The sequence below is a fragment of the Neodiprion pinetum genome, chromosome 2 (assembly GCF_021155775.2).
Source record: "Neodiprion pinetum isolate iyNeoPine1 chromosome 2, iyNeoPine1.2, whole genome shotgun sequence".
In the NCBI taxonomy this organism is placed as follows: Eukaryota; Metazoa; Arthropoda; class Insecta; order Hymenoptera; family Diprionidae; genus Neodiprion; species Neodiprion pinetum.
This window is the reverse complement of record NC_060233.1, coordinates 13,569,027-13,596,575: the sequence shown is the minus strand read 5'-3', so window position 1 is coordinate 13,596,575 and position 27,549 is coordinate 13,569,027. Positions and strand designations below refer to the sequence as shown.

Sequence of the window (27,549 nt, the reverse complement as noted above, 5' to 3'; positions counted from 1 at the left end):
CGTTAGTATAATATCACAATATGTTAATATATATGTACAATAATTTTATTAATGTTTGACTGATTTTAACTAAATTTTATTAGACCAACAGATCTTGAATTGACAAAAATAAATATTTACTTCGCCACCGATGACCACACATTTAGTTTGATTCAATGACTTTTTTCTCTCAATTTACATATATACTATACTAATCACACCAGCGAACGTTCACTCTTCGTTCATTTTCGATTACACATACGGCTATGTCAAATAGAAATATTGATCGCCCCGAAGTACATTTTACCCCAAATTTCGTAACAGAAAACTGTACATCTCTGAAGAATTCCTCAACATTGTGTGAAATTTTCAGTTAAACGTCTTCACCGGAATTCCAATTGGTCGCAAAATTTTTTAAACCAAGCATCGCACATCCGTGTCGACGATAATATCACGTAGGCATTATAAGAGAGCCGCCGCAAAATGAGTCTGCGTATCCTTGAACGCTACTTGCCATCGATGAGCAAAATACAACAGTGAGATGCGGATGCGGATACGTTAATACCTATGGATACGAACAAGTACGTACATACATAAGTACCAATCGCAAATTCGTACGCAGAGTGTATTACATACCAACACGCGATGTGTGGTGTAACATCAACACCAAGTGGCGCATGCTAATGAGTAATTAGTAATTATAGTAGAGCGAGGTGCATCCGCGTATCGAGTTTGTGTAAGCGAAGCGGTACGTCGTTATGTCTTAATTACGTAATTACGTAATTAGACGCTCGGCAGCGACTGAGCCCTTCCCTTTTCCTACCCTCTCAACTCATCCCATTCGCTGACTTATCGAATTTGAAACGGATAAGCGCAGGACGAATTCACTGAATTAATATACGATGACGCGCTTTGCTGATTGTATAATATTTAGGTATATTATACGCGTGCATTTATTTCAACAAATTGTTTTTCCTGTCTCGGTTACTTTTCTCCGTGGCAATTGTGCCGGTTGTCCACTTGAACTAACGCTGCTGCAACAGTAAGGAAACTCGAGTTTCTTGGGTCTTTTAAAACAGGTTATGAATAAAGTTCCAGAAAAATGATACCAGTTTGAGTTATAAAAAAAAAAAATTTGATACAAGTAATTATTTGGTGCAATTACAGTAATCAATACTACGATTTTCGTATATTAGCTGACTTATACAATTAGTTTTTTGTTTTTGTAGCTAAACAAGGTTTGATATCAACTCATTACATCAATTCGCGGTGCTGATGCCAAAGGGTGTATAATTTTTTTTTTTTTCATTGCCAATCGTAGCGCAGACTTATTTTCAAGCTAAATATTGAAAAAATGTATAAGCCCTTCTGGCTTTGAACTTTGATATACGTACTTCTGTCTTCCGATTGTAATTTTTTTTCTTATTTTTCAATATTTAGGATGAAAATAAGTCTACGGAGCGATTGGCAGTGAGAATAAAAATCGTACACCCGTACAGAACATTATGTTACAAATTTCTCTCGGTACATCAACGCACCATACGCTGTTGTCCCAAGAGTTGCAATATCGAATGTAACGCCGCAGCCAGAACCAAAGTATAAAAGAAAAAAAAAACAAATTTTTCTACATATCCTGTGCAATGTAAATATCACGTGTATAAATTTTAATTTGCATAGCGTGTTTACAGCCACGACGTTTATAACCGAATATGTAAATGAAAATTCATCAACCCAGGCAATATTTGATCTGCGGATCGACGATTGTGTGTATGTTTAATTAAACAAACGTGTAGCTTTTGCCGTGGCCGTGTGTGTGTGTGTGTTTGTGTGCGTGTGTGTGTAATATGCCAACTTCTGAATCTGGAGGAAAAATAAAAAGCGCGAAAATGATGTTGTCCCAACTTTCGATTTGTTCGACGGTTTGACCATGACACCGACGACCGTGCCGGCAGAAGCAAAACACTTAAAGTGTACAGCTGAAGGACCGAATGACCGGGTCACGTGCAGCACGGCTCAAAATATTTCCAGGACTCGAGGTGAAGTGAGCAAACGTTGCAGACCGTCGAATAATTCAATTCGTTGTGGTACGATATTTCGCCACTGCCTGCAGTTCATGGTTGGACACGAACTCACAATTTTTTCTCTTTTTTTTTCGCAAAGTTATTTCTCAACATGGGGTAAGGGTCACACGTTTCGTGAGAACTGCTGATTTCCTCTAACCTTCGTTAGTTCGTTCCAATAAAAGTATCAAACCTGCACACGTGGCTGGAAAGTGATTTTTTATTCACAACAGAAACGAATATTTGTTTCTAAATAGTTTTTTTTCTCCAACGAATACGATTCTGTTTCATGGCGATGAGAGTAATTTTGGTTCATTGTTAAACCGAGAGGCAACGGTGAACTTGTGAGATTGACGGTCCGACTGCGCATGCGCGAGCTTTGTCGGATTTTCATGCAGGCTGGCCAACTCAAGCATCATAACCTGCAAACTCGGCTTACGGAAGTTAGGCAGGTAATGCGAATTTCTTTAGGTTAAACAGATCTTAAACACTCGATTCAAAGATCCGGAAAAGCTGGACAAACTTTTACGGTTAACTGACTGATGACCGATAACAGTTACGAGTGATCCTAGTGACATAATTTCTTTTTACCACTCGAAGCGAAGAGTTCGAAATCTTACGCCACCTTTCGAGTAAGTTGGCTCCCCTGCCTTGCAGAAGAAAATATTTCCGACCGGTAGAGTTCGATTATTTCGCGGATGCGCAGTCTGTCACTCGGACTGCTAAGAATGAGTTTGACCGTTTCGTCTTTGCATCAAACGAACAGCGAATTGGGTCAAGGTCTGAATGTGCGACTAACTATAATCACACGAGGTGAAAATTGGCTGTACCCACTTCTGCGATAACGGTAGATCGTCGTAGAATAAAAATGAACGAAACTACGATCGGATTTGTCAGTTGATAAACTCGTAGTCGAGGAATTTATTAGCTATATGTTTCGTATTCGCGGTTGAGACGAGGCGGCAACATCTTTTTACAGAAACGTTGGCGATGGCGAAGCCTTGAAAGGATTTATTTTTATCCCGGAATGACTAATAGCTGTCCTCAGGTGTGAAACGGCACGATATAGAAATTAGTGAGCAGGCGTTGCAGCGGCGGCAGGGTTTTGTTTTTGAACCGGTACCCCCGGGGTCCGATATGTTTGTTTAACGTGACGCGGTTGGGGCCCCCGCAAGAGTCAACGACCGCTGACGCGTCGTAATCGCCGTACCTTAGCAGGTATAAACCGAATGCGCAGGTATTACGGATGCATATATGCGTGCACACGCCCACGGCGTAAGGAAAGCGAGAAAGTGCCAAAAAACAGAGACGAGAATAATGAAAAACAAACGGTCTGCCAATATTATCCGACGTATCCCAATTCCGCTAATCAATATGCTGCTGCGCCTCGTCGGTGAAAAACATACTCGATACTCACAACATTTGCACCTACATGAGCACTTGTACACTTCGCCTGAAATTCTCAAAAATAACAACGAATACACAATGCATCATACGCAACTCTCTCTCTCTCTCTCTCTCTCTCTCTCTATCTCCGTCTCTGAATGACGAAAAACATTCACCTCATCCGAGCTTATTCGTACGTCAGTTTTTGTCGAGAGTGAATTTGTGGATATAAGATTGTTATTATTATTCCTTGTGAAAATCGGTCAACATAAGTACTTATCTCATCACGAAATTCTCGAGGGTCTGCGTCGAGACTGTTTGTCAGACACACGGACAATGAGCTTTAAGTTTTGTACTCATTAGGTATGAGGAGCGCCGAAGGTTTCGCTTTTATTTGGCAGTGCTTGAAGCAACCCTAACTGAGTCACTCGCGATACCGACCCTTTCTGGGTCACGTGACCACTCTATGCTCGGTCATAATAAGAACAATATCATAAAAAATAGTCCGTCCCTCCCGTTTGCAAACATGGTAAACAATATTTTGACCAAACCCAGAGACAAAAGACAATTTACAGACAAACGACGATTGCGCGGATTTCAAATGTCACGTTTAATCGAACATTTCGTAGGGCCGTCCTTATTTATTAATTCATGTTTCACGCGCGTCTTGCGAGTTCTTTGAAAAATGTTTTGCATAATACCGGAACCTTTAGCGCAGTCATTGTTTTTTATGAGCAACACGTATAAAGCAATAACACAGCCTGGGCACTTTCCAACCAGGTATGTACCTACCACGCGTGTAATGCCCACTAGTTACGTACCTTGTACGCTCCGTGTGGCTGGAATATAACTGTACATGCATATTGGATCTACACACCGTCGACGGCGGCTCGAAAATTAATTATTTTGCCGTAACCAAGGCTGTCGGCGTCGCGCTCGCAAAGCCGAAGAAACTGTGGCGACCGGAAAGTTGGTAACCGGCAATCTCGGCACAGTCTCGCCTCTGTTCGCCTACTACGTCGCATTACGACCTCCGTTTGATAGAATAAAAAAGTACCGCTTACCTTGTGCTAGAGATATAACTGTACGATCTTATCTGATCCTGATCGCGTGATTTTCGTTCATGATATTCTTCAATGGAATCGAAACTTTTGTCTTTACTTTATATCGTACTAATTAATTATACCTACGCGAAAGTTCGTTATGAATAGTCAAGTTTCGCTAATAATTTTGGCAGGTACCGATCGATCGCTAACAAAAATAAAAGTACGCGTTAATCGAAATTCTCCGACTTTACGTTCGTCTCCACAAATTTCAACGTACCATTTTGTTTAACGGTTGTTTTCGTTTCTTTTTTTTTGCTTTTACAAAAGCATCGCATGCACTTAGTAACCATCGGCAATCCGTTCCGAAGCATTCGTCTTTCGCCGTGACATGATCAGATCAGAAGTATGAAAAACAAGGCAGGATATGTTGCAGGTACGATAAGTTGAACCCCCAGGAGGCATGTGAGCATGCACAGGGGTGTAGAAATTGGCGGGTAGATTAGCGTTTGAATCCGGGAAGGAAATCTTGGAACACGGAACCGGACGGAACAAACAATCTACACACACACACGCATATATATATACATACATATATAGAGAGAGAAATGAAATTACCCAGAAGAGGGTTGATGAGAATTATTACCAGGAATAGAAGGTGCGACTCGAGCGCCACCGCGGATGAATTAAGACAAATCGGAAGATTAGCATCGCGGTAAATTAGAAGCAGGGAGAGAGAGAGAGAGAGAGAGAGAGAGAGAAAGAAACAGAGTCAGGGTACCGATGACGAAGTACCGAGTTTTGTCGCGGCTAACCCGAGCATGCGAATTGGTCATTAGCTCTCCTTCCTCTTATTCGTCTTACGTCTCTTGGATTATCTGGCCCTTGCAAACGCAGAACTTTGTACTCGGCTATGCGCACAGATTGCGCATGTAGTGCCGATCCACAGAAGGTTAGAATTGACGCTCCAAGGGAAACGATTTACTTAGGAACGTGAAAACGTCACTGATTCCACGCCATTTCATAACGCGGGACAATGCACGCATGCGCAAATAGCGTTGCTCAAGGGAGCAATTTAATACCTCTTGCGCAGACGTAATCCGTCGCTGACGATGAGCCTGATTTCGTAAACGGAGAGAACTGCAGCTGACAATAACGGTAGAAGAATGAGAAAATTCGAGGTAAGAACAAAGGAAGAGACGTGGAAGAAAAATCTTGCGACTTCACGCGGTACAGGAAAACCATATTTTGGACTTGAGACGTCTCGAAGAGGCTTCTCGTGGGTCAAAATAGACGACACGAGCTTTGTTAAAAGTCGTCTTCTGGACCAATGTGTCAGGTGAAAAGTTGAGACCACATTCGCAGAGAAAATATCTTCACACTATCTTCGATATCGCGGATCGAGTACCTAAACGGCGCAACGTACTATTTTGAAACAATTTTTCTTGCGCAACATTGAACGGGAAAGAGAACTCAGCTTACCCGCCAGGTAACCTCGTCACGCCCTTATGCCTACTATTCAAGGTGGGATCGCTAGCTCATGAAAAAAAAAAAAAATGGAATACCCCTTCTCGCCCCCCTTCCTGTCCAGAGTCTGGCGCAATGAATAATTTTTACCCCCTCAGAATCCCATAGGTAGGTATTTAGAGGCACATATATATACTGCAGAGTTGCTCAAATTACAGTTGCGGTATTCCAAAACCAGTCATTGGATTGTGTTCATTTGAAGGTACTGCTCCCTCTCTCCATGAAAAAAAAACTAGATGAAACCTTTCGGGATTTGCCGAGAGTAAAAAATATTCAAGACACCATGTATGCGGATTTTCATACGGTTTTATCTAGCGTCGATTTACTTCTAGCTTCAGTGTAGGTACGGTATTATTCTCAAATAAAGGCGTAACAGTGTTTTTTTTTCCATTCATTTCTCGTTATCAGTCACCGTGCCAAAGTTGAAAGTCGTTATTATGAACATTGAATTTTTAGGGCATTGTTGAAAATCCATAAATAAAAAAAGACAGTTCTACTCGGAATCGCAAAAATTTTCATACCTTGCAAAAAGACGTATCTTTACTGGCTTCGAAGTTACGAATTATTTACTACCTTCACGATCACACAGTTTATTGTACCTAGCACAATTTTTGGGATGGTCTAAGAAGAGTGAAAAAAATTTCCAAAAATCTTAGAAATGAATAGGAAAAATATTTCCGGTAGATTTTCAAAATCTTGGTACTTTTGACTAGAATTTTCTGCAACTTTTTTTCAAATTTTTAAGACTGGTCCGAAAATACGACGTTAAATTGATCCTAACTTCGAAACGGCTTCTTCAAATTTTGTAGAATCAAATGTTGCTCTTTCAAAGTAAAAACCGAACCACCTCGACAGGACTGAAATTTTACTCCACAAAATTTGAAGAGTTGATTATGCCAACAAAAAAAAAAAAAAAATGCGGACGGTAGTGTTTCAAAGTACTGCCACATACTGAAATTACTACCCAATGCTAAGTATAAGATCGCATGTGATTCCCCATATATATTAAATTTAAAGACCATTTTTCAAGGGTGAGAAGCGATTGTTGAATCTAATTCTAATTCGGTCAACTATTCACCAAGCTTAAATTCAGGGCAGTTAACGAAACCGATGTTTAGCCACTTTTCACGGAATTCCACCAAAGTCCCCTGTTGAATCTCTGACGAACCCTACGATCAGATCCGAACTGGATACCGGGCGATTTTATCAGATGGAGTTTGGTGGCATTCCTGGTAGGGTGGAGGCGGCTATGAAGTCCTCGGCTCTCTCCCCCCTTCGCAGGGCCCGCAAGGTGTCGGAACAGCTCCCCGTACATCGGAGGGAAGGTATGAGAACTATAAGGTATACGGGAATGGGGATGAGGAAGAACACCTGGTGCCGGTAGCCCACCCTCACCGGCAACTTGATATATGTTACGATTTAGGGCCATCCGAAGTTGGTACTTAGGCACGCCCGAGGCCACTGAAATCTAGATTTCGTGCAGCCGATGCCGTTCCTGGCCCGGGATTTTGGGACTTGAACGTACGGCCCGCCCGACGTTTACGGCGACAAATGGCCGTTCCACTGATATACCTGCGGGTAAACTAATTTGTTAATTGAAACTGACCGTCTATGGTCAAGGGTGTTACTGCACGCACAATGCACGCGAAGAATCTAGGCGCACGCGATACAAGATTCTTACAGTGAGCTTACGATTAAGGATGTGTGGGATGTATACTAACGCCAAAAACGTGCCGTGTTGAAAATAAAAAAGTCATGTCAAAACGATGGTTGAACAGGCTGTTCGAGTTGAATTTGAGTCAAGAAAGTCTCTGTGAACCAGAAAATAATATATATCGTGTAAGAAAGAGGCAGACTCGGTCTTTTCGGGCCGAGAGTAAGTTTGCAACATGAGTCGTATAGGCGAGGCTGAAGTAACAAGAGTACGCTACGCGTTTCTGCGCAAGATACGAAATTGAGGTTATGATCGCGTAATCTCAGATTTGTTTGCAACAGCGCATGCGCGTGGTACAAAAAATTACCACTTTCAACTCACGCGATCGGTGGAAATAGATTTTGAGTTTTGAACATAGTTTTTTGTATTAACAACAAGTTCGTTGTCAGTTGATAGTTGAAAAAAAAAGAAAAAAAAAAAATCGAAACTTTGTGAGACCTTGTACTAACCCCGTGTAACAATCCGACCTTGACCTTCTCATACGCGCGTAAATAAATGGTTGAAACTTTTTGAAATTCGATACAAACATTTTTGGGCTAGATCAATCACATCTTCATTCTCTGTATGTTGCGAAAAACGCGGAAAAAAGTCGATCGATCTAGCCCAAAAATTGGTTGTATCGAATTCCAAAAAATTGGACAAAAAGGTAACATAACTGTCAACATTTTCTGAGAATTTGCGATTTTTTAGCTGATAATTACGGCAGCGGTAAAAAAAACGATTAAAAATCCCGAAAAACCGATGCTTTTCTTATGGCAAAAAGTAAGGCTTCCTAGGCGTGGGTAAATATGGAGGAAAGAATTTTTAAAAATTCGGACATTTTTTTTTTCTAATTATTTCGAACCAATTTGGGGGGTAAGACCATTAAAATTCGATTTTGCCCTTCTTAAGGACAGGTCTAAGGTATATGTACACAACTCGAGGAAGGAGTGGATATTTTTAGGTAATTGGCTGTGAACGCGATGCTGCACGAGTTCCGGGACCACTCGCTCACGATCAGCGGAGAAGGAGAAGCGCATGCAGTTTGGGAGCGCAGCGACGCGCAGCCGATTAAAGTTAACAGGGTAAGTTATAACCGGGATCCCCCACCCCCACCCCCACCCCCACCCTCCATCCTCCTGTATCAGCGTCAGTTTTACCTCACAAACCGTTGGTTTTCCGCCTCTAGTTACGACGCGCAACCATCGCCGTGAATTTAGCCGCAGATTTGCGGCCCGTTACCGGGAAGTTTTACGCTTTGGCAACGGAGAAACCGCGAGGTGTGCTCAACGTCGAGTCGAGTTGCAGTTTTGATGTAACCCGACGTTTTTCTCCGATTTATATTTTTTCATAAAAATATAAACGGCACGCGATATGTTATAAATTTTTAGCGGCTTTCGCGGTAACCGCAAAGTCGCGGGGATCGCTCTAATCGTAACTGTAATCTAATATACCGATAAGGAAATTCGTTGGCGTTACGATTAACCGGCGGATGCTTATCTGTAATTTATGCGCATTTTTATCACTCTCTCTCTCGTGATTTTTGTCATGATTTTATATGTATAAAAGGTGTATGTTTACATCAAAGGGTTACTGAAATTTATGGATCTATAAAGTCACCGTTGTGTTAGATCGGCCATGTTGAATTTGAAAATTCGAACGAGTCGTCACTGAATTGATGTGTCGATAGGTATGTTATTCATAGTCATTATAATTTACCTGAGTTAATTGATTTATTAAAAATTAACTCAAATAATGAGAAGCAACTGAATTACGGAAGATTAAATCAAGTTCTTTTGAATCAGTTTGGATTCGTGGCAGAATTATTTTCAGAGTTTACAGAGAGAAAAAAATTTAATTGAAATAATAAAATTAAGTTGAATTAAAATTTGTTCGAATTAACAGGTAATACAAAAAAATGTAACGAAATTTTTTGAAACTCTCTTGAATGAATTATTGAATTATATGTATAAAAGAAATTGATATACGTGAATTGAAATTAATTAAGTTAAGCTAGAGAAATTTACTTGAATTGAAAAAATTAATTTGAGAAAAACATCAATTTAAATTACACGAATTACCTTAAATTAATTCAACTCAAACAATTATTGTGTCACTCTAATCTAGAGTTATTTCTCATTCGGTTCCGACATCCCCTAAACTTGAAAACGGTTTCTCTCTTGGTCGGAGTTCACTATAATAACTTATTGACCAATGAACCAAGTTTCGGTCAACTTTTTAGTGTGAAAATTTTGATATGGCTGCAATTTGGCTGTATATAGTATACAGTAAGATATGATAATCCTCTAATTTTTTGACTTTCAGATCTTTCCGATTACAAAAAACACGGTAATCAATTTTATCACGTTTTTAAAATGCTCCATTACCTACAGATTTTGAGTATTTCTTGTCGTTGGATAACAAATATGCCTTAATATGTTTTTGTTGAAAAAAATTCTGATCTTTTCGAATATGAAATCCATTTCGAGGATGGTTTTTAAGAACTGCTCAAAAACACATTTTTTTCGAAATTCCCAGTCTCGCGTGTGCAATAGATAAAAAAATCCGTGGTTTTCATTTTTTCGCGCAAAAAAGTATAAATACTGAAGTAAATCCTGAAATTTATATAATGGGTTGAAAATGTGATCACAATTAAATTTATACAAATGTTCCAAAGATGTATAATATATTCATTTTTATCAACTCTATAATTTCAGAATCCACTTCAAAAGGTTTACTTTGTCGCACAAATAAGAAAAAATTATTCACTCCCCCCCCCCCCCCCCCCTTCGCATGCGCGGAACTGAAGATTTCGGAAAAACGTGTTTTTGGCAAATCTTGAGTATCCACATTAAAATAGATTTCATATTCGGAAAGATCCGATTTTTTTTACACAAAACCACGTCAGCTCAAACATATTTTCTAATAAAAAAAAGTGCTAAATTTTCGAAGAGAAAAATTCAATCACAAAAACGTGATGAAACGGATTAACGTCTTCCTCGTAAATGATGAAATCTAGGGCCTAAAAATTGGAGGATTTTCATACCTAAGTTATAGAAAATAATCGAAAATCGTATAATTATACACGACTGATTTAACTGCGAGGAAAGAATTGTTTTATTCGAATGGACGATAATTCACATAAGCAAACAGGTTTTCACTCGTAAGTAAAAGAAAATAGAAAAAAAATTGGGTATCGACGTGGTTCTAACTTTCTTGTTTGGTTTATACGCCATTAATTTTATCAACGTCAATATTTTCATCCAAGTTACCAAAAAACGTATACGTATACTCCTCGCGTCAAAACTTACGTATGAGTTAATCGAATAGTAATTTCTACTAGTCACGAAGTCATTGATACTGTGACTTTTCTTTCTCGCTTGCCTAGCCGCCGTCTGAAGCATAATATTAATAGCCTATATAATCGAGCGGTCTTCTTCCAAAGCCTAATCGAGCGCCACTGCGTAGCGCTTGTGCAGAAACAAGTTTGCGAAGAAACTTGAAAAACCTGTGCGAAGTATATTTGCACGCTTGAAGATACTATAACAAGTATTATATATTGTCGTTGTATCCGTTATTAAATTCGGACATATTTACCGGTGAATTTTCGCCGACAAAACATGTCGCGTGTCTAACGGCATAAGGTCGTAAGCGCCAAAAATGTAATTTTAGCGGAAAAATGGCGTATAATTTTTTCATTCAACCGTTCGTTCCGAAAATGATCCGAACGTGTAATTCGATCGAAATCAAACGTTTGAAAATATAAAGGCAAACGGTCGTACGTTGGGTAGATACGACCTTTTTCCATTGATAAGTACGTGAAAAAAAAAAAAAAACATCAAAACAGAAGGTCGTAACAACCATGTTTTTGTTTTCTTTCTGCAATCGTTCTGAAAACGATTGAAACGTATAGATGAATCGAAATCTGCAAAAATCCAGAAATGTTATAAAAAAAAGTTCTCGAAGATAAAAAAAAAAAAAGAAGCTCGTAAGCACCAGTTTCATATTTTTAATCCAAACGCTCCAAAGACTACTGAAACGCATAAACAATTGAAAGTAGCAAAGTTATACGGTGAGGAATCAGCGAACAAATCACCAATTATCGGAATTTAGGAATAAAAATAATAATTTTTGGGAGTTACACCCTTGCGCAATTATCGTCGTAGATCACTTTTTCAATTCTCATCAGGACGAAAAAGTCGTACCTACCACCGAATACAACCTTTTGCTTTTATTTGATGAATTTATACTGAAAACCAAAAAGGAAAAAAAAAAAAAAAAAATATATATTCCTGGCACATAAGACATTATGGAATGAATCGACATAGGTTTTTATCGTTGAATCAATAGCGGAAGGTCGTATCTGCCGGTATATACGACCTTTCGCTCATAAGGGGTTACATGGGTTTGGAAATGTAAAAAAATCAGTTGAAAAAAATCTCTTTTCACTCATAGTACAACATATCAAGAATATTTTCCCAAAGTTTCGAACCAATTGAAGTAAAAGTCTAGGAGAGAGATAGCCTTTGGAAATTTCTCTCATTTTCATATTCCAAACCTGGATACGATCAGAAAAAAAAAAATAAAAAAGTCGTAAAAGGTGGTGCTTATGACCTTACGCCGTTAGACATGCGATGTTTCATCGCTCGATATAAATAATTGTTTTTTTTTGTTATCATCCCCGCGAAAAATGTTTCCATTTACGAAAATTAAACGTTTCTTTTCCCCTCGAATAATCTTTTTTCTAAAAGTCTCACAACTATGTAATAACGACGCTTAAACAGGTTGCCGTGAAAAAATTATTTATCTCGTTGATGTATAAAGTAAATGCTTGTTATAAGTGTGTGTGTGTGGCTATGCCAGCGCATGGACGATATAAATATAGCGCGCGGAGAGCGCGAGACCTCGTAAATTATTCAATTACGTAAAATCCCGACAACTGTGTAAATCATTCATTATCACCTCTCAAGCCCATTGAGCGGTTTTCAACGAGCCCGCATATAAAATTACACTAAAATCCAAGTATAAATAAATCTTACAGGAATAATGGCACAAGTACCTTGTTAGCGGCGTTGAGTAGTGAACGATAGTTTCCGCCGCTCGTGTATAATGTAGAATAAGAAACACTTAGCACCTCTTTCACGCAATTTATTACCAACGTCATTATATGATGTGATAAATTTCGGCACTCGGTTGCGATGACGAAATACCAAAATAATGATAATGAAGGAAAGAAAAACTATTCACGATAGAAGTTACATACGCGCATCTGTGCTAAAAACACACGCGCACGCTGAATCTCTGAATCTACTTGTATAACCGAGCATAAACCCAAAGCATCCAACTCTGAATGATGCGAATGGAACAGAGCTGAGGGAGGACGTTGAGTTCTAGTCTGTTTACGCTTGGACCAAAACAAGCCTGGCAAATAAACACCCCCGATAATGTATTTGAGAATGGGCGTGTTACTTTTATCCGCAAAATAGTGGAGAAATCCGAGAAATCCGAGAAATGCTTTTATTTTCTAACTAAATTTCGAAAAAAAGACTTGCGAACTCTTCGGATGTTTGATCTTTTCACGAAAAGAAATATCTGTACTGCAAAGTCGCTGTGAACACTGTTCAAGGAATTTGAGTTGCTTATTTTGAGTTTCGTAAAAGTTATAGAATTATATGTAAGATAATTATTAATCATATTTTAGACGAGTTTTCGCTTCCATTTGGTACGTACTAAATATAAATGTATAAAATGCTAAACGCACTCTGCATACAGATGTATTTAATTTCAGTGAAAAATTTATGTTTTTTCATCAAATATTGATTGTTGCATGACACCTACAAGAGGCGTTTACATTAAACACATCGTACATCGAAGCGCTGGAAAGTTGGAAGAGAAGATACGTGCACTGGGAGAAATTTTTAATTCCGATTACCGCTCAGTCCTTGACTATTTCCATTTTTTACCACAATCGAAAAATATAGTTCTAGGTACAAAATGAAAATTAGTTTTCTAGCTGTTACCGGAAAGTCTGGTATCCGTTACTATTCTTTCTCATTACGATCGCTGTTGCTAGATTTTCTTCTAACTGTTGCGAAAATTTAATGCTTGTGAAACGAAAAAATCGACGTTAAAGCCTTGTTTAACTAAAAAAAGTAGAGCAAACCGAACAAACTGATTTCGCGTTACAATTACTAAAAAAGGATCGACAATAGCGCAAAATTATTACGCGTACTTCGATTTTCGTAATTCCAACAATATTCGAACGGTTTTTTTTTTTTTTTTTTAACGATACCTGTTTTACTGAATTTTTCTAATTAAAAAGTAGAAAAGTAGTAGAAATTTTTCTCAGTGTATGGTACCTACACGTGTATACGAGAATTATCGGACTATTTTCTCTATACAATAATAATTAGAGCCAAAATGAATATATATTGAAAAATTACAAAATATGTGCGTATAATATATACTTAAAAAACTAAAACATGGAAAATAGAAACTACATTTTCCGGCTCTAAGCATCATACTTTATGTAAAAAACCAACTACGGAATGAAAATGATTTCAATAAAAAAAAAATGTGTATTTACGTATTAATCCGGGCCCTAATAATAATAACAACAATAATCATCGGTAAGAGGTAAAGAGTTTGCCAATTATTTTCACCGTGTCGCGACGATTCGTTTAAACAGGGGAAAAGTAGGCGTATTTATAAGGCGAGAAGCCGACTAACCCTCGATTGTCGGGCCCAAACCGTGACACACGACATCGAGAATACACGCATATGCATACATGCATATACATATATATATATAGGTAATTGAAAGCACTTTGGCCAGAACCCCGCTTATGCTCTACACTTTGCCTGCCTCGTCCGCATTTGCATTTAGTGGCGAGGGTACCCCTCCTTCTCTCCCTTATCCACCCCCACCCCCACCCCCAAACCTTGCCTTTTAACTCGAAACGACTTGTACGTTACATGCATGAATATTTTATATAAATATATATATATGTATGTATATATGTGACAAATGCCCCGTTTACTTCACTCGATATGATATTTACTGCGTCGAATTAATGTCTCTATCCACGTGTACCTGAATTTGCATTTATTTGTACGTACATACATACATGACCGTGACATTTCTTCATCTCGCCAAGGATATTTCCTACGTTGGTACGATCCCTGAAAAGTTTCCGAAACAAAATTTTTCACATTTTTTCATTCGCTCTTTATTACCCTACGATTTTTTCAAACATCTCTAAAACACCTACGTTGATTCTAGTGAAACAAGAGAAAAAATTCGTTCGATTTCCGATGTGAAACATTCTCACCCCAAGATTCGGGATGGGACCTGGTGGTTTTTGTTTTTTTTTTCTCATTACAATTTTTTTCTATTTTTCTAATCGTTTTTTTCTACTTTCGTACCTGTTAGAAATCTATGACAATACGTACCGCATCTCGGGCTTTTTTACGGATTTTTAAAATTGTTTCTCCAGTTAGACAAACGCACAAAATTTTACAGTAGATTTTGAACAGGTATGAAAATAGAAACAACGATCGAAAAAATAGAAAAACTGACTAACAAAAGTGGAAAGAAAACTAGGTCTCACTCTGAATCTTGCGTGAAAATGTTTCATTGCGGAAACCACGTTTTTTTTTTTTTTTTTTACGTTTCATTAACATCAATTTGGGTGTTTTCGAGATGGGATTAAGAAATCATACGGTAAAGACGAGTGATTAAAAAAGATATGAAAATATTTTGGAAGCTTTTCAGGAGCTATACTAACGTAGGAAAAGTACTTGATGAAATTAGAAAATGTTACGGTCAACCGTTTACTGAGTTGGTGTGGAATGCCCTATATGTATGTACCTACGTATAGGCATCCCTGCACGCAATGAAATTTTCATTCCGTCAAACTTCACTCCGTGTCCTATTTTGCATCAGTTATATTTAGCGACGTACTTATTCGTTGTAAAATTTTCTCGCCATGACTTGAACGGTTTGTTTAGATATTGTAAAGCTTGTTTTAATCTCTTTTTGATAACTTGAATATTCATTCGTTCCATGATCTATTGCTATTATTCGCGGATAAACGCGGCTGCGAAAATATACATATAATAAACATCATTTGATTATACGCGGTGGATCACGATTAAATATAAGAAATTTGTTTCACCGTTGAAAAACATGTTTACACAAGTAAAAATGTCATACGAATATGCATACACAAGATACTTGGCGCGTGTATATTTGTGTTTTGTACGCGCGGATGTGTCAATAATTAAAAAACATTGGTGAAATAACATATATAAACGATAAAGATAATGTGTTTACGATGTGTTTCATCCGTAGAGAAATATTAAGACTGGGTGAACAAATTATCATCGTACTGGCGAGACAATGAAGTGTAAACAATTACATTTCCACTAAATGATCATTTTTTTTTCAACAGTCGTAACTCATATGCTGGATGTAATATCGTTTATTTTTTGACAATCAACTTCTCGGAGACGTGAAAATGAGATCCGCAGGATTTTAGGAGGGGGCGAAGATAACGTTGATGAGCGAATGTGAGTTGGATAAGCATGGCTTAGATTTGTGTAAAATCGTGTTTCAGTCTTACCGGAACAAACGTCGATGAGTTTTGTATAAAAAGTGCGATAGTGAAATAAAATTTGGATTCTTTTATATAATTACCTTATTCTCCCGAGTGAGTCGCTTTTGTTCGAAACTCGTTGTACTAGAATAGAGAAAAGGTAGAGCAAAAAATAAATAAATAAGTAAATACGATAGAAATAAGATTCGATTGAAGAAATTGAGAAATAATAACATGTATTCATCAACACGGTTAATGTTTCAAGCCCAGAAATGTACAGTTCGAATTTTCGATCCTTGATATTAAAGTAGAGAAGAATCCGCATTTATTTTCGTAACTGATTGCCGCAAGTTATGATAAAAAAATTTGTCGATACGCGGAGAGACTTTTAGTATGAATCTTTGTTTTATCGCGTACGCAAAATTGATATGAAATATAAGAATTTAGAGATAATCGGTACACTGTTATAATCCTTCCTATAACAATAATTTGAAATCATGATATTTTTTGATGCATTATCCCAATATTTATGAGCAAGAATTAGTAAAGTACGTTTAGAAACATTAATATCTACTGTTGGAAATTTAGAAGTGTTAAAAAAAGTGATGACAATAAATAAGAGATTTAGTAAAAATTATTCTGAATATAAGTATTCGATGTAGCAGAAGTTGCAAACAATACACTAAAATTTAGAGTTGGTATTCTCTGTAAGAAGGCGCTAAGAAATGAGTAACACTTATAATCTTTGCTACTGGGGTTCAGAAAAATTCTAAAACTTTATACCTACGAAAAACGGCCGAATATTTCTGAGCTGTTTCGGCTAACTGGATTTCGTCGCAATTATTCCGATGAAAGAAGTATAAGTATAAGTATAATTAACGGATTACGAAAGTATGTGATTTGAAAGCGTATTCCTCTACTATAACGCGTGTAGTTTTTGAGGTTAGGAACGTCGCATCAAGCACCGGGTTTTTAAAATCTAAAACAAATTCTGACGATTGTTACATCGAATGTTGAAGGTATTATTGGTTTTTAAATATGGAAAAGTACATTGCCGTATTAATAATTTATATGTATGTAAAAAATGTTCGACGATCTAGTCGTTGACTTCGAATCTGAGGTCCAGGTAAGCGTCGTTACAGCGACTTGCAGTTTCAACGTGTAATAAGTCGCAAATAGCCTCCATTGGAACAAGTAAACTCTAATATTAAGATTACAGATTTCCGGTAGGTATTGAGAATAAAGTGAATTGAATGATTTGGCGTTCTACCAAAAATTTTATGTTACAGAATTACGTCCTTCAGAGCTTAGATTCGGGAGAAATAAGAAATCCAAATAAACAACTACAGCTTACTCAAAGGCTGTCTCAATCCCCGCTAAAAGTCAGTGAATTACAAAATTTGAAATCCTGTTAAAAGTTTTCAGTACAGTACATTCGTACAACGATATTCATTATTTCAATTTATTTCGAATACTGTAATTATCAGAAAGGATAAATGATTTCCAACATTTAAAATTTAAAGGGGGGACGGCGATGAAATTTAAAAAAAATTTAAGTCTTCTATATTTTGTTTTTTTATTTGCAAAAACAGGTGTTTAAAAAAAATTATATCGTATAAAATATACGATACTCAGAGTTTCATTTGGGAAATCCTCACAAGAGAAGACATAAAAAAATACTTTTCTTTCATACGTGAACCAACTGAGCGATAGAAAGTACTATATAAATAAAAATTGGATGTGATTTGTTATTTTTATAATCCTACGTGCAACAAGTGTAATATGGATAAAATAAAAGTCGAAAGCCGGGGTGTCTGAGTATATAAAGATATATATGTGAGCTTCTTTTTTCGTACAGTGATTTAGAGAAATCGCAACGCGTTTATACTGGAAACGTACAACATTTAATCTCGCTCTCTGCAAAGCTCTATATTAATGTTTGTTAGTCGAGTCCATTGCAGATTTTACTACGAAAACTTACATACACTTTAATTCTTCTAATGTAAGATTCTAATATTCTTACGAGTTATGCGAATTTTTGCAACAGTACCTCGATTATTCGTAAATTCTTATATTTTATGTCAATTTTGCGTAGGCAATAGTAGAAATATTCGCACTAAAAGACTCTCCGCGTATAATGAAGCGGTAACGAAGCAAAAATGACACGTGATATTAATAATGTATGGTACGTTGGAAGTGAAGTCAGAATGATAAATCAATTAATTCAAGGAAAAATGTAAACGCCGCGACTCAAAATCGATAGTATATAACATCGCTGAAGTTGTGGCAATTTGGGATATTGTGGATGTTTGGTGATCAGGTTTATGGAACAGAAACACAATGTAAACTCGACTTAATGAATATATATTCACATTTTTGTTTTGCGGCAATAATACTCGCCGCATGCGAAACAATAATTATAAAAAAAAAAAAAAAAAAAAAAAAACACAAATTAAAATAAACATCTGTACAGAAATGTTTCATCCTACAACGTTTTTGTTTTTGTTTCACCTAGTTATCATTACGTTATCTTTTTTTTTCTTTTTTTTCTTTTTCTTTTTTTATATTATATGCGAAAGTTTGTACAAATTCTTTGTTCAGAATAAGGAATGACACCTAATAAACATTAATGGAAAGAAGATGAATGTTCAAACTAAATTATATAATTCGATTTTCTTTTCTAATTATAAATAGGTAAACGAAGTTGACATACGTGCTTCTTTTTGTTTTTCCGTCTGTATAGCTACACAAAGTCGATGATGCCAATTATAGTATTATTATAATCCATTTTCTGGTGTATTTTTTGGTTTTTCAAACATTTCGTAATCTACGTAAAATGATTAGGTGAGTTTCATTTCAACACTAATACCTATAAGGTATGATATTCTCCATCCGGTATTTATTTATACATATTTTATCATTATTATTACCCTATGGAACGGCGCCGCTCGACGACATTATCGTGCCCCCCAAACACGATCTTTCGATTGTTCTCTTACTTTTCACACATATATATATATGCGTAGAAATATGATAGAAGTTTGAAAGAAAATGAAATAATTATCTTGCGTTCGCTACTAAATGGCGTATTATACTGATAAATATTAATCTATATACGACGATGATTAAAGAATTAATAATAGTAATAGCGGTAATCATAATAGCAATAAGAATATTAATAATGACAAAAATAATACAATAATAATAGTAGTAATAATAATGATAATAATAATAATAATAATATTATTATTAATAATGCGATAATAATAAATCATAATGACGCGGATCTGGTCTATTTACCTTTTTTTTTTCTGCGGGACATTATTTACATAAGGGGTGATTTTCACAGATTTAAGGGGGTGGGAAGGGGTGGGGGGGAAGGTTAGGCGTGTTGTTAGCGACACGGGGCGAAAGCTAGACCCACGGATCCCTGACGCGCGACAGCCGTACACTTACACATGATATCTATCTATTTTTGTTTTCTCTCATTTCGTGTATGTTTTATTATATACCAATATTAATATAGTTAACAATATATAATAATGACGATCTAAAAACTAATAAACAATAGTTTTGTATACATAAATACTGTGACTGGTATAGTGATGATGTTTTTGTATCATTTTATTTCTATATTTTTTTTTCCTCCCCATATATTACATGTATAGTATATAGATATTAACGCATCTGGGCATGTATATCTCTTATCAGTTTGCCAGAAGATGAGCAGAAAATTTTTTATATACGTATGTACGGAGAGAAAGAGGGAGAGAGAAAGAGCGAGAGATATGGGAATTGGGACGTATGTTTGGTATATTATGTATGATCTACGAGAAGGAAAACACAAACTTTGGGAGTTCACGTCGATAACTGTAAAAACGCTAGTCAACAAATTTCGCATTATATATATCAAAATCACATCGATGATTGTTAAACGGTTTTCGAAATTTCTATTTTACATGCATATATGTATACATAGCGATATTACGATAAAAATTGAAATTTCGAAAACGTTATTAATTTTTATCACTTTCCAATATATAGATTGTATAACTTAAAATTATATTTCATCTGTCATACAAACTATAGAGGAGTATATGTAAGGATAATCGTTCGAGGAGCGAATTAAAAATCCTAACGGAAACGTGCGGTTCTTCACTCCTCGACAGATCGATCGATCGCATACCTCCGTCAGTAGTTTCTTCTTCGTATCTTTATTTTTTTTCCCCCTCTTCTTCTCTCTTACTTTAGACATACGAAAATCATTCGGAACGTCGAGCGTTTTTACGGCAGAGAGTGTCAAAATTTCTCGAATACAACGACAATCGCGCCACGTTTTTCAAAGTCTTTCCAACACCATGCATTCCCCTGCAGACGTAAAATTGGTCTCCGGGTAACACCGAGGCGTCGTATATACACATATATATATTATATATAAATAACAACGACACGTACGAAGTTATGTAAACGTTACATCCTTGCATTCCAGTGAAATTTCGACACGGTTTTTTGTTCAACGTTTGTGTTCTTGTTCTCATTGTTGTTGTTTTTATACAGGTATGTTGAACGGCTGTTTGTGATTCGGACTGATGTAAGTATGTTTATGGAAAAAGGTAAAATGTGGGGGCCGAGGGAGCATTTTCGTTTACAAGATCACAAGCGTCCCCTTCCTCCTCCCCCCTCCCCCCCCCCGCCCCGAAGGGGCCAGTCATGTCGTCATGCCTGTCGAACCGTGTTTTCGACCCAAGTGCGGCCGGCATTCCTCGAAAACAACGCAACACTCTTAATGGTTATCTTCTCCGAAGAAGGTGGTTCGTGGAAACGCTTCTGACCTCGTCGCCTCGATTTTTGGTCATTTCGTCTTTGGTCCCGCAGCCCCCACACCTTGTCTCTGCGCTTCGGCCTCACTCGCTCGCTCGCTAGCTCATCCATCCTCTCTAAGCTAACCTACGAGGGTAGTTTTTCTGTGGTTAGCTCATTGGTTGTGCTTCGTGAGATAATTAGCTCCTACTCTGGACCGCTCGCCGTCGTCTGTCCACGACGTACCCGTTCGTCTTCGTAAGTATTCGTCAATCGGAAGAATCGGACTCGGCTCTGATACGTCTCGTCTAGTTTCACGGCGTTATATCTAGCAGAGGCGTGCAGGGTTGGAATCATATAGCAAAGGTACACAACAGGACAAATTCAAGATCCACAGAGAGAGAGAGAGAGAGAGAGAGAGAGAGAGAAAAAGAGAGAGAGAGATACACACACAGTATACACTTCAGCTTTCGCCTCGTCGCGAGGGTTGCGAAAGAAGTCGGATGAAAACGTATATTCATTATATATGAAAACTTCGAACTTCATCGATGATGAATTTACACGTGCATCAAGTTATAGAATATTCGGAATATATTTATGCACGTACACGTATAGTAAGTCGTTTGACGTATTATCGAGAAAGTGAATTGACAAAAGGAATTGAAAAATAAAGAAGAAGGAAAAAAGAGCCCATATATACGAATATCACATACGAATGCAACGTAAGAATGAAGAATAACCATCGATTTATAATAAAAGTTAATGTATTCAACACGCGAATTATACACGGCAGCGGCGTCAGTAGTAGCAGCGTAAACGCAAATTTAACAAAATAAACATATTATTTGCTACATAATAAAGGTATGTTGGGGTGGTTCAACATTACAATTAAACGATAAAAACCACGGTTTTCGAAATGTTATACCTGTATGAGATCGATGTAGAGTAATATACAGACATCTCTGTTTAAAATATACAATTTATTTCGTACTTTACCATTTGTCACAGAATACGAACTTGCTTATTTACAAGCTTCACAGTATTGATAATTATACACAAGTCTTTTTCGATACCTTAAACTATAATATGAACAATGAAAAATTACAATTAAATCTATAAAGTTGAGATTAGGTATTGAAAAGATATAAATAATCTTTTGCTTTTATAAAAAAACTTAAAGAGACCTCTTCCTGACAGCATCAGGTTGTCGTCAAGTTTTCCATACCAAACTGGACATATGTACAAAACTTACATAATTACATCAAGTAGATTATCCGCTTACGTGTATATATTTATATATATACATACATATGAATACAATTCTAGATAATCGTGACAATAGTACAATACTTAGTTGTAAATATTGTGAAACTTGTAGTCAAAGGCTACGCAAATTAATAAAGTTTTCGGAACGACACAGAGCATTTGAAAATCACTCGATCGAAAAGAGTTCAATAGCCGTTATAATACAAACGATCCTGCTGCCTGAAAGATAATGGTAGAAAAAATAAATAAATAAAAATAAAAATAAAAAAATAATAAATTTACACAAATGCGAAATTGCAGGTGAACCACCCTAACATGACACACATCACAGTTCACACAAACGAATGCAATAATCTCTATAATTATTTTACGTGGCAAGGGTGCTTACATGTGAGTTAGCGGCGGTACGCCCGAATGGTGCTGGGCCAGGGGATCGGGCGATGGCCCGGGTGAATACACGCTGCCACCGTGCTGAGGAACACCCTGTTCCGCGCTCTGTGGCAGATACATCGATATCATCTGCCGTAGGTCACCCTGGGGCTGAGGGGCCTGCTGCTGGCCCATGTACTCCCGCTTTACCGGGGCCCCGGTGGACGAGGGTCCGGTCGGCGTCGGCGTGTGGATGCCGCCGCTCGCCGGGCTTGTCGGCTCGGATTTGATACTACTGCCCGACGGACTGTGGCTCGACATTTGCGATCCAGGTTGGGGCTGGTGATAGGGCGAAGGCGAGCCCCCGGGAACGGTGGTCCCGCCGTATCCTCCGTAACCGTTCATGTAGCTGTTTATGGGACTGGGACTTCCGCCCCCCATGTGATGTCCCATGTCGTACCTCGGGTAGCCGGCAGCGGCGCCCATGTGTCCACCGTACGGATGCTGCTGGTACGTGACCGCCGGATCATGCATCATGTATCCGTTCGGCATGTATCCATTGGGCATTTGATAAACATCTCGTGGTAACTGGGTCTGCTGCCCGGCACCGGCGGCCACGTTCCTCTGATCGACGCCTAGCATGCCGCCTACCCCTGGGACGCCACCGCCCATCGGGAACTTGTCCTTCTTAATAAGGGTCTTTGTCTTCCTGCGGGGTCGGTACTTGTAGTCCGGATGTTCCTTCATGTGGACGGCCCTCAGCCGTTTCGCCTCGTCGATGAACGGTCGCTTTTCGGTCTCGCTAAGCAGCTTCCACTCGGCCCCGAGCCGCTTCGATATCTCCGAATTGTGCATCTTCGGATTTTCCTGGGCCATTTTTCTCCGCTGACCCCTCGACCAGACCATGAACGCGTTCATCGGTCTCTTGACTCGATCGATGTTGTTGTTTTTGCTTGTATTATTGTTGTTATTGGGCGGCTGGTGCTGCGGCGCTTGTTGCTGATGCGCGTGATGCTGAGCCGCCTGCTGCTGCTGCTGTTGCTGAGCCGCCGATTGCTGACTCGCCAGCGCGTGCATGCTCTGCTGTTGCTGCTGCTGTTGTTGCTGCTGCTGTTGCTGCTGCTGCTGTTGTTGCTGGGACTGCATCGCCGCGTAGTGGTGCGACGAGGCCTGATGATGATGCTGTAGACCTAGGCCCCCGAGGCCTCCGGCGGTTGGAGGGCTGCCCGACAGCGCTGGACTGTGGACGATAGAGCCGAGGGCTCCGTAGGGCGACACCCCGGTGTGGTGACCCATGGGCGAGACGCCCTGGTGTGGGTGCGGAGGCATTTGCCCGTGGAGGCTGCCGCCCTTGAGGTCCGTCTCCATCGTCAGCATGTCGTCCTCCCTGTGCCCGTACAGCTTGCCGCCTTTTGTGTCAACTAGCGGGGGTCAATTATCGTTGTGCCTCCTAAGCCCCGCGCGGTTCGAACCCGCAAACGATTAGCGACGCGCTCGTTGCGCTACGCGCCGGATCCCGCGATCACTGTCCAAAATCGAAACATCGGCGCACTACTGATATAGTTTCGTTTTAACGCCAGCGACACGTTTACACGCGTTTGGAAAACCGTCAAGTCTTCGGTCAATTTTCTTTCCTATTTACCATACAGGTTGTAATCTGCAATCCGTAACGGTCATCGGTGTGTATTTTTCTTTGTTTTGAATTTGAGACGGCGCAACGACCGTCTCTCGGTGATTCTTCCGACAGAGAGAAGTAACTTGATCGGCGTATCTTCGAATGTTTTTAACGACCGCACAGCGTCGACGAGTAGTAATTACAAGGACTGAACGTCTCGCGAATCAGTTTGTACAACGATTTATCGCGCACCAATGCAACTTTCAAGAGTAGCAATACCACTCGTGTTCTTCTTCTCCTATCTCTCCTTACTCGCTTATTCTCACTTGTGTTTATACATGCGGTCGTGACTCTGCGTCTGCGGAGAAAGAACTAACCCGCCTCACAAAAACAACAATAAACACTGCAGCTGAATCCAAGTACAGTTTTTACAGTAAAAACAACGCTGCACCGATAATCAATAATCAATAATAATACACTTCACTGAGGGTTTATATTTTATACATGTATGTTTATGTTAAAGATCACGATATCAAGTTATCGAGAGCGACGTAGAACGGTTTTAAGAACATATAAGTTTTAAAACAATCAGCTTCTCCTTGTCGACGAATGTTTTCCCCATAAACTGCGAAACACTTTAAGCGAAGTTTGCATGTAAGTACAAAAACGCGTAGTACGTTTTAAAAACAAACCGCCTTAATCACAGCACGCAAAAATTTTAATACAAAATAAACGATAGTTTCCGCACGACGGTTCAACTACAAATCGCAAAACTCGATTGATGAGAATGTAACAAGATGTTTATTATTCCCGAGAAGCGAAGGTGACGGTTACGAGTGACAACGTGTTGCCGTAAACAACGGCCAGTTGGATTTATTCGATACAACGAACCCTCCTCGTCGCCGCACACTCGTACGCCCTCCTCTATTCGCGCAGTCTCTTTTTTTTTTTTGTAAACTGCCGAACGTGCTGAAGAGACGACCTCCACTCGCTTCGGAGCAACAGTCCGGTCTGAACGTACGTACAAACTCTAGCGCCTGACGATCCCTCGGTTCGCCTGTTTCCTGCCGAGTTCTACCCCCTCTCCACCCGCCACACCGGCTATGACGCTGACGCGTAGACCGGAGTCGTCTAACCTACCAGTGGCTATCGATTCCGACGCACGCCTGCCATCATTCCCTCCAGCCAATGGGAAGCGTCGGCGTCGGTCGGTGGGCGGGGCCAATTCACAGTGACGTCACTGCAGCCGAATGAGTCCTCTCGCGGCGACGCGAAACGTTCTGCGCCTAGGCGCTGGCCAATTCCTAAAGCCGCGATCAAATTCAGGCAAGCCGTTCCGACTTCCCGCGAGGAATCGCCGCCACCTTCCAGAACGCCGTATCATGCATTTTCACACCCCGGGGTTAGTAGAATTCTCTTCGGTCAAATTGATCCATCGACTTCGTAACTTGGAGGTTATAAAATGAAAAAAAAGACGATCGGCGTTACGGCGTAGCCAAGAACGCTTAGGCAAAAACCGCCGTCGTCGTCGACGAGAAGCCGAGAGAACAAAGGACGTATGGCGTAATGGTGTACCTACATGAATGTATGGGATTCATCCTCTGCATGTGCAGCGGGAGGACCGAGAGTCTGACGCGCGGTAACGGGTGAGAGAGAAAGAGTCGCCTTTCCTCCCTCGCCCCCAGCCCCGGGTTTCCCTTCCTGCCTCCGCCGTTTGTCCGTATAGAGAGTCCGCCTATGATTATCTACGAGACGCATTCTTCCATTATATACGTACTTATACATCTGGTGTGGCGGGCAACAGGTTCTCTTCTCTTGTGTGTTGACGAAACCGCGGCGATGCACCGTGGCTCGCCGCACGTTTATCGCCTCTCAATAGAATGTTTTCACGTGTTTAGGTCATAGCGGATAATAGATCGTGCTTAAATACACTGGCATTATACACGCCGGGTATAAGTACACGCGCATTATAGGCACCCATATAGAAGTGCGTTATAGAGCCGATTGAGGCTAAAGAGGAACTATTACCCATCAAACGATGCAATTTACGGTCTATCGCCTGAGATTTATACCTATACTCGAGCACACACTTTACTTGTTTAACAATAAGTATAATATTGTAAAATATACGAATAGTTCAAACTGCAACCAAATGTTTAATGTGTTGTAAAAACACGGTCTGCGGTTGAAGTAATTGTACAGAGTACAGTTACACCGTTATAATTTTATTTTAGGTTAGGCAGAAATATTTAAATTGCTTGAAAGCTAGCGACGAGTAATTTGGTTAGAGCAATAAAACCTTTTGCAAGTCCGATAAAGAACCGCTAATTCTAGTCTCATTGTCAGCACCAATTATTATGATCCGGAAACAAAGTCAATTTTATTATACAGTACATCCATGACGATGATACCAAATGAGAAATCATCGGTTACGGATGAACAGCAGTAGCCGTACCGATCACCTTATTGATTCAAGGCGCCGAAAATCTTCAAATTAAACGAATTTACTTGCAAACGTGTCACGGACTGCGGCGATCGGAAAGGTATATAAAGTATAAATGAACCGTTGGAAAATTCGTTGCCAATTGCACGATTGAGAGCGAGTGCTACAAGTGGCACATAACCGTGGCATGCCAGAAAAAGATGGAGAAAGAGAAAGAGAAAGAGACAGAGACAGAGAGAGAGAAAGAGAGAAAGAGAGAGGTACAATAAGCTCCGCGGACTGACAAAAGGCGGCCGCGGGCGGGCTTTGTGATTCAAATCAATGTTTGTGTGATATACCACGTGCGCGCGGTGCATCACCCATATTGCCGAAGTTTTCTGAATCTTGGCCGTGAGGTATTCCGGCCTGAAAGAAGCGCGCGAAGATTGTATACCTCGAGGTATATTACGTATATGATAATAGGTACGTGCCCGAGACTGATGAAGGCGGTCGAGAGATCCGATGCTGCCTTGGCGAAGGGAGCGCGATGTAATAATACAATCGCAAAGGTACAGATCGACTTTGAAGAACAAAAAGATCGGCGGGCCAACAGGTGACTCTATCGCATTGCTCTATTAGCTCAAATAACGAGGCCGAAGAACCAGGGGGGTGGTGGTGGCTCGAAGGGTGGCCAACAATATCTTTATTGAGGAGGCCCGATTACAATGCCTGATTGTTGTCATTCACCGGGATCCAAATAATCCCTCTACAAGCTATACGGTAGTCCTCGCG

The 27,549-nt window shown here is 39.4% G+C and overlaps 1 protein-coding gene across 10 annotated transcripts in view; it reads right to left on the bottom strand.

Moving 5' to 3' along the window:
- The window catches only part of SoxN (SoxNeuro), a 308,059-nt gene that overhangs the window by 82,535 nt on the left and 197,975 nt on the right, over window positions 1-27,549 (bottom strand). For 2 of the 10 annotated variants that reach the window (XR_006881616.2, XR_006881617.2), the window contains exons 1-2: window positions 22,740-25,350; window positions 16,387-16,429 (exon numbers count right to left, since the gene is read on the bottom strand). The exons of 2 other annotated variants lie outside the window; for them this stretch is intronic. Coding sequence is in view for 5 of the 8 variants with exons in the window: in XM_046612320.2 (XP_046468276.1) it covers window positions 21,293-21,413; window positions 22,740-24,097 (1,479 nt within the window). In the remaining 3 variants the exon portion in view is untranslated. Of the gene's footprint in view, window positions 1-16,385; window positions 16,430-18,628; window positions 21,414-22,050; window positions 22,571-22,739; window positions 25,351-27,549 lie in introns of those variants that run through there. 6 more of the 10 variants (XM_046612321.2, XM_046612319.2, XM_046612320.2 and 3 more) reach the window with 5 other exon arrangements.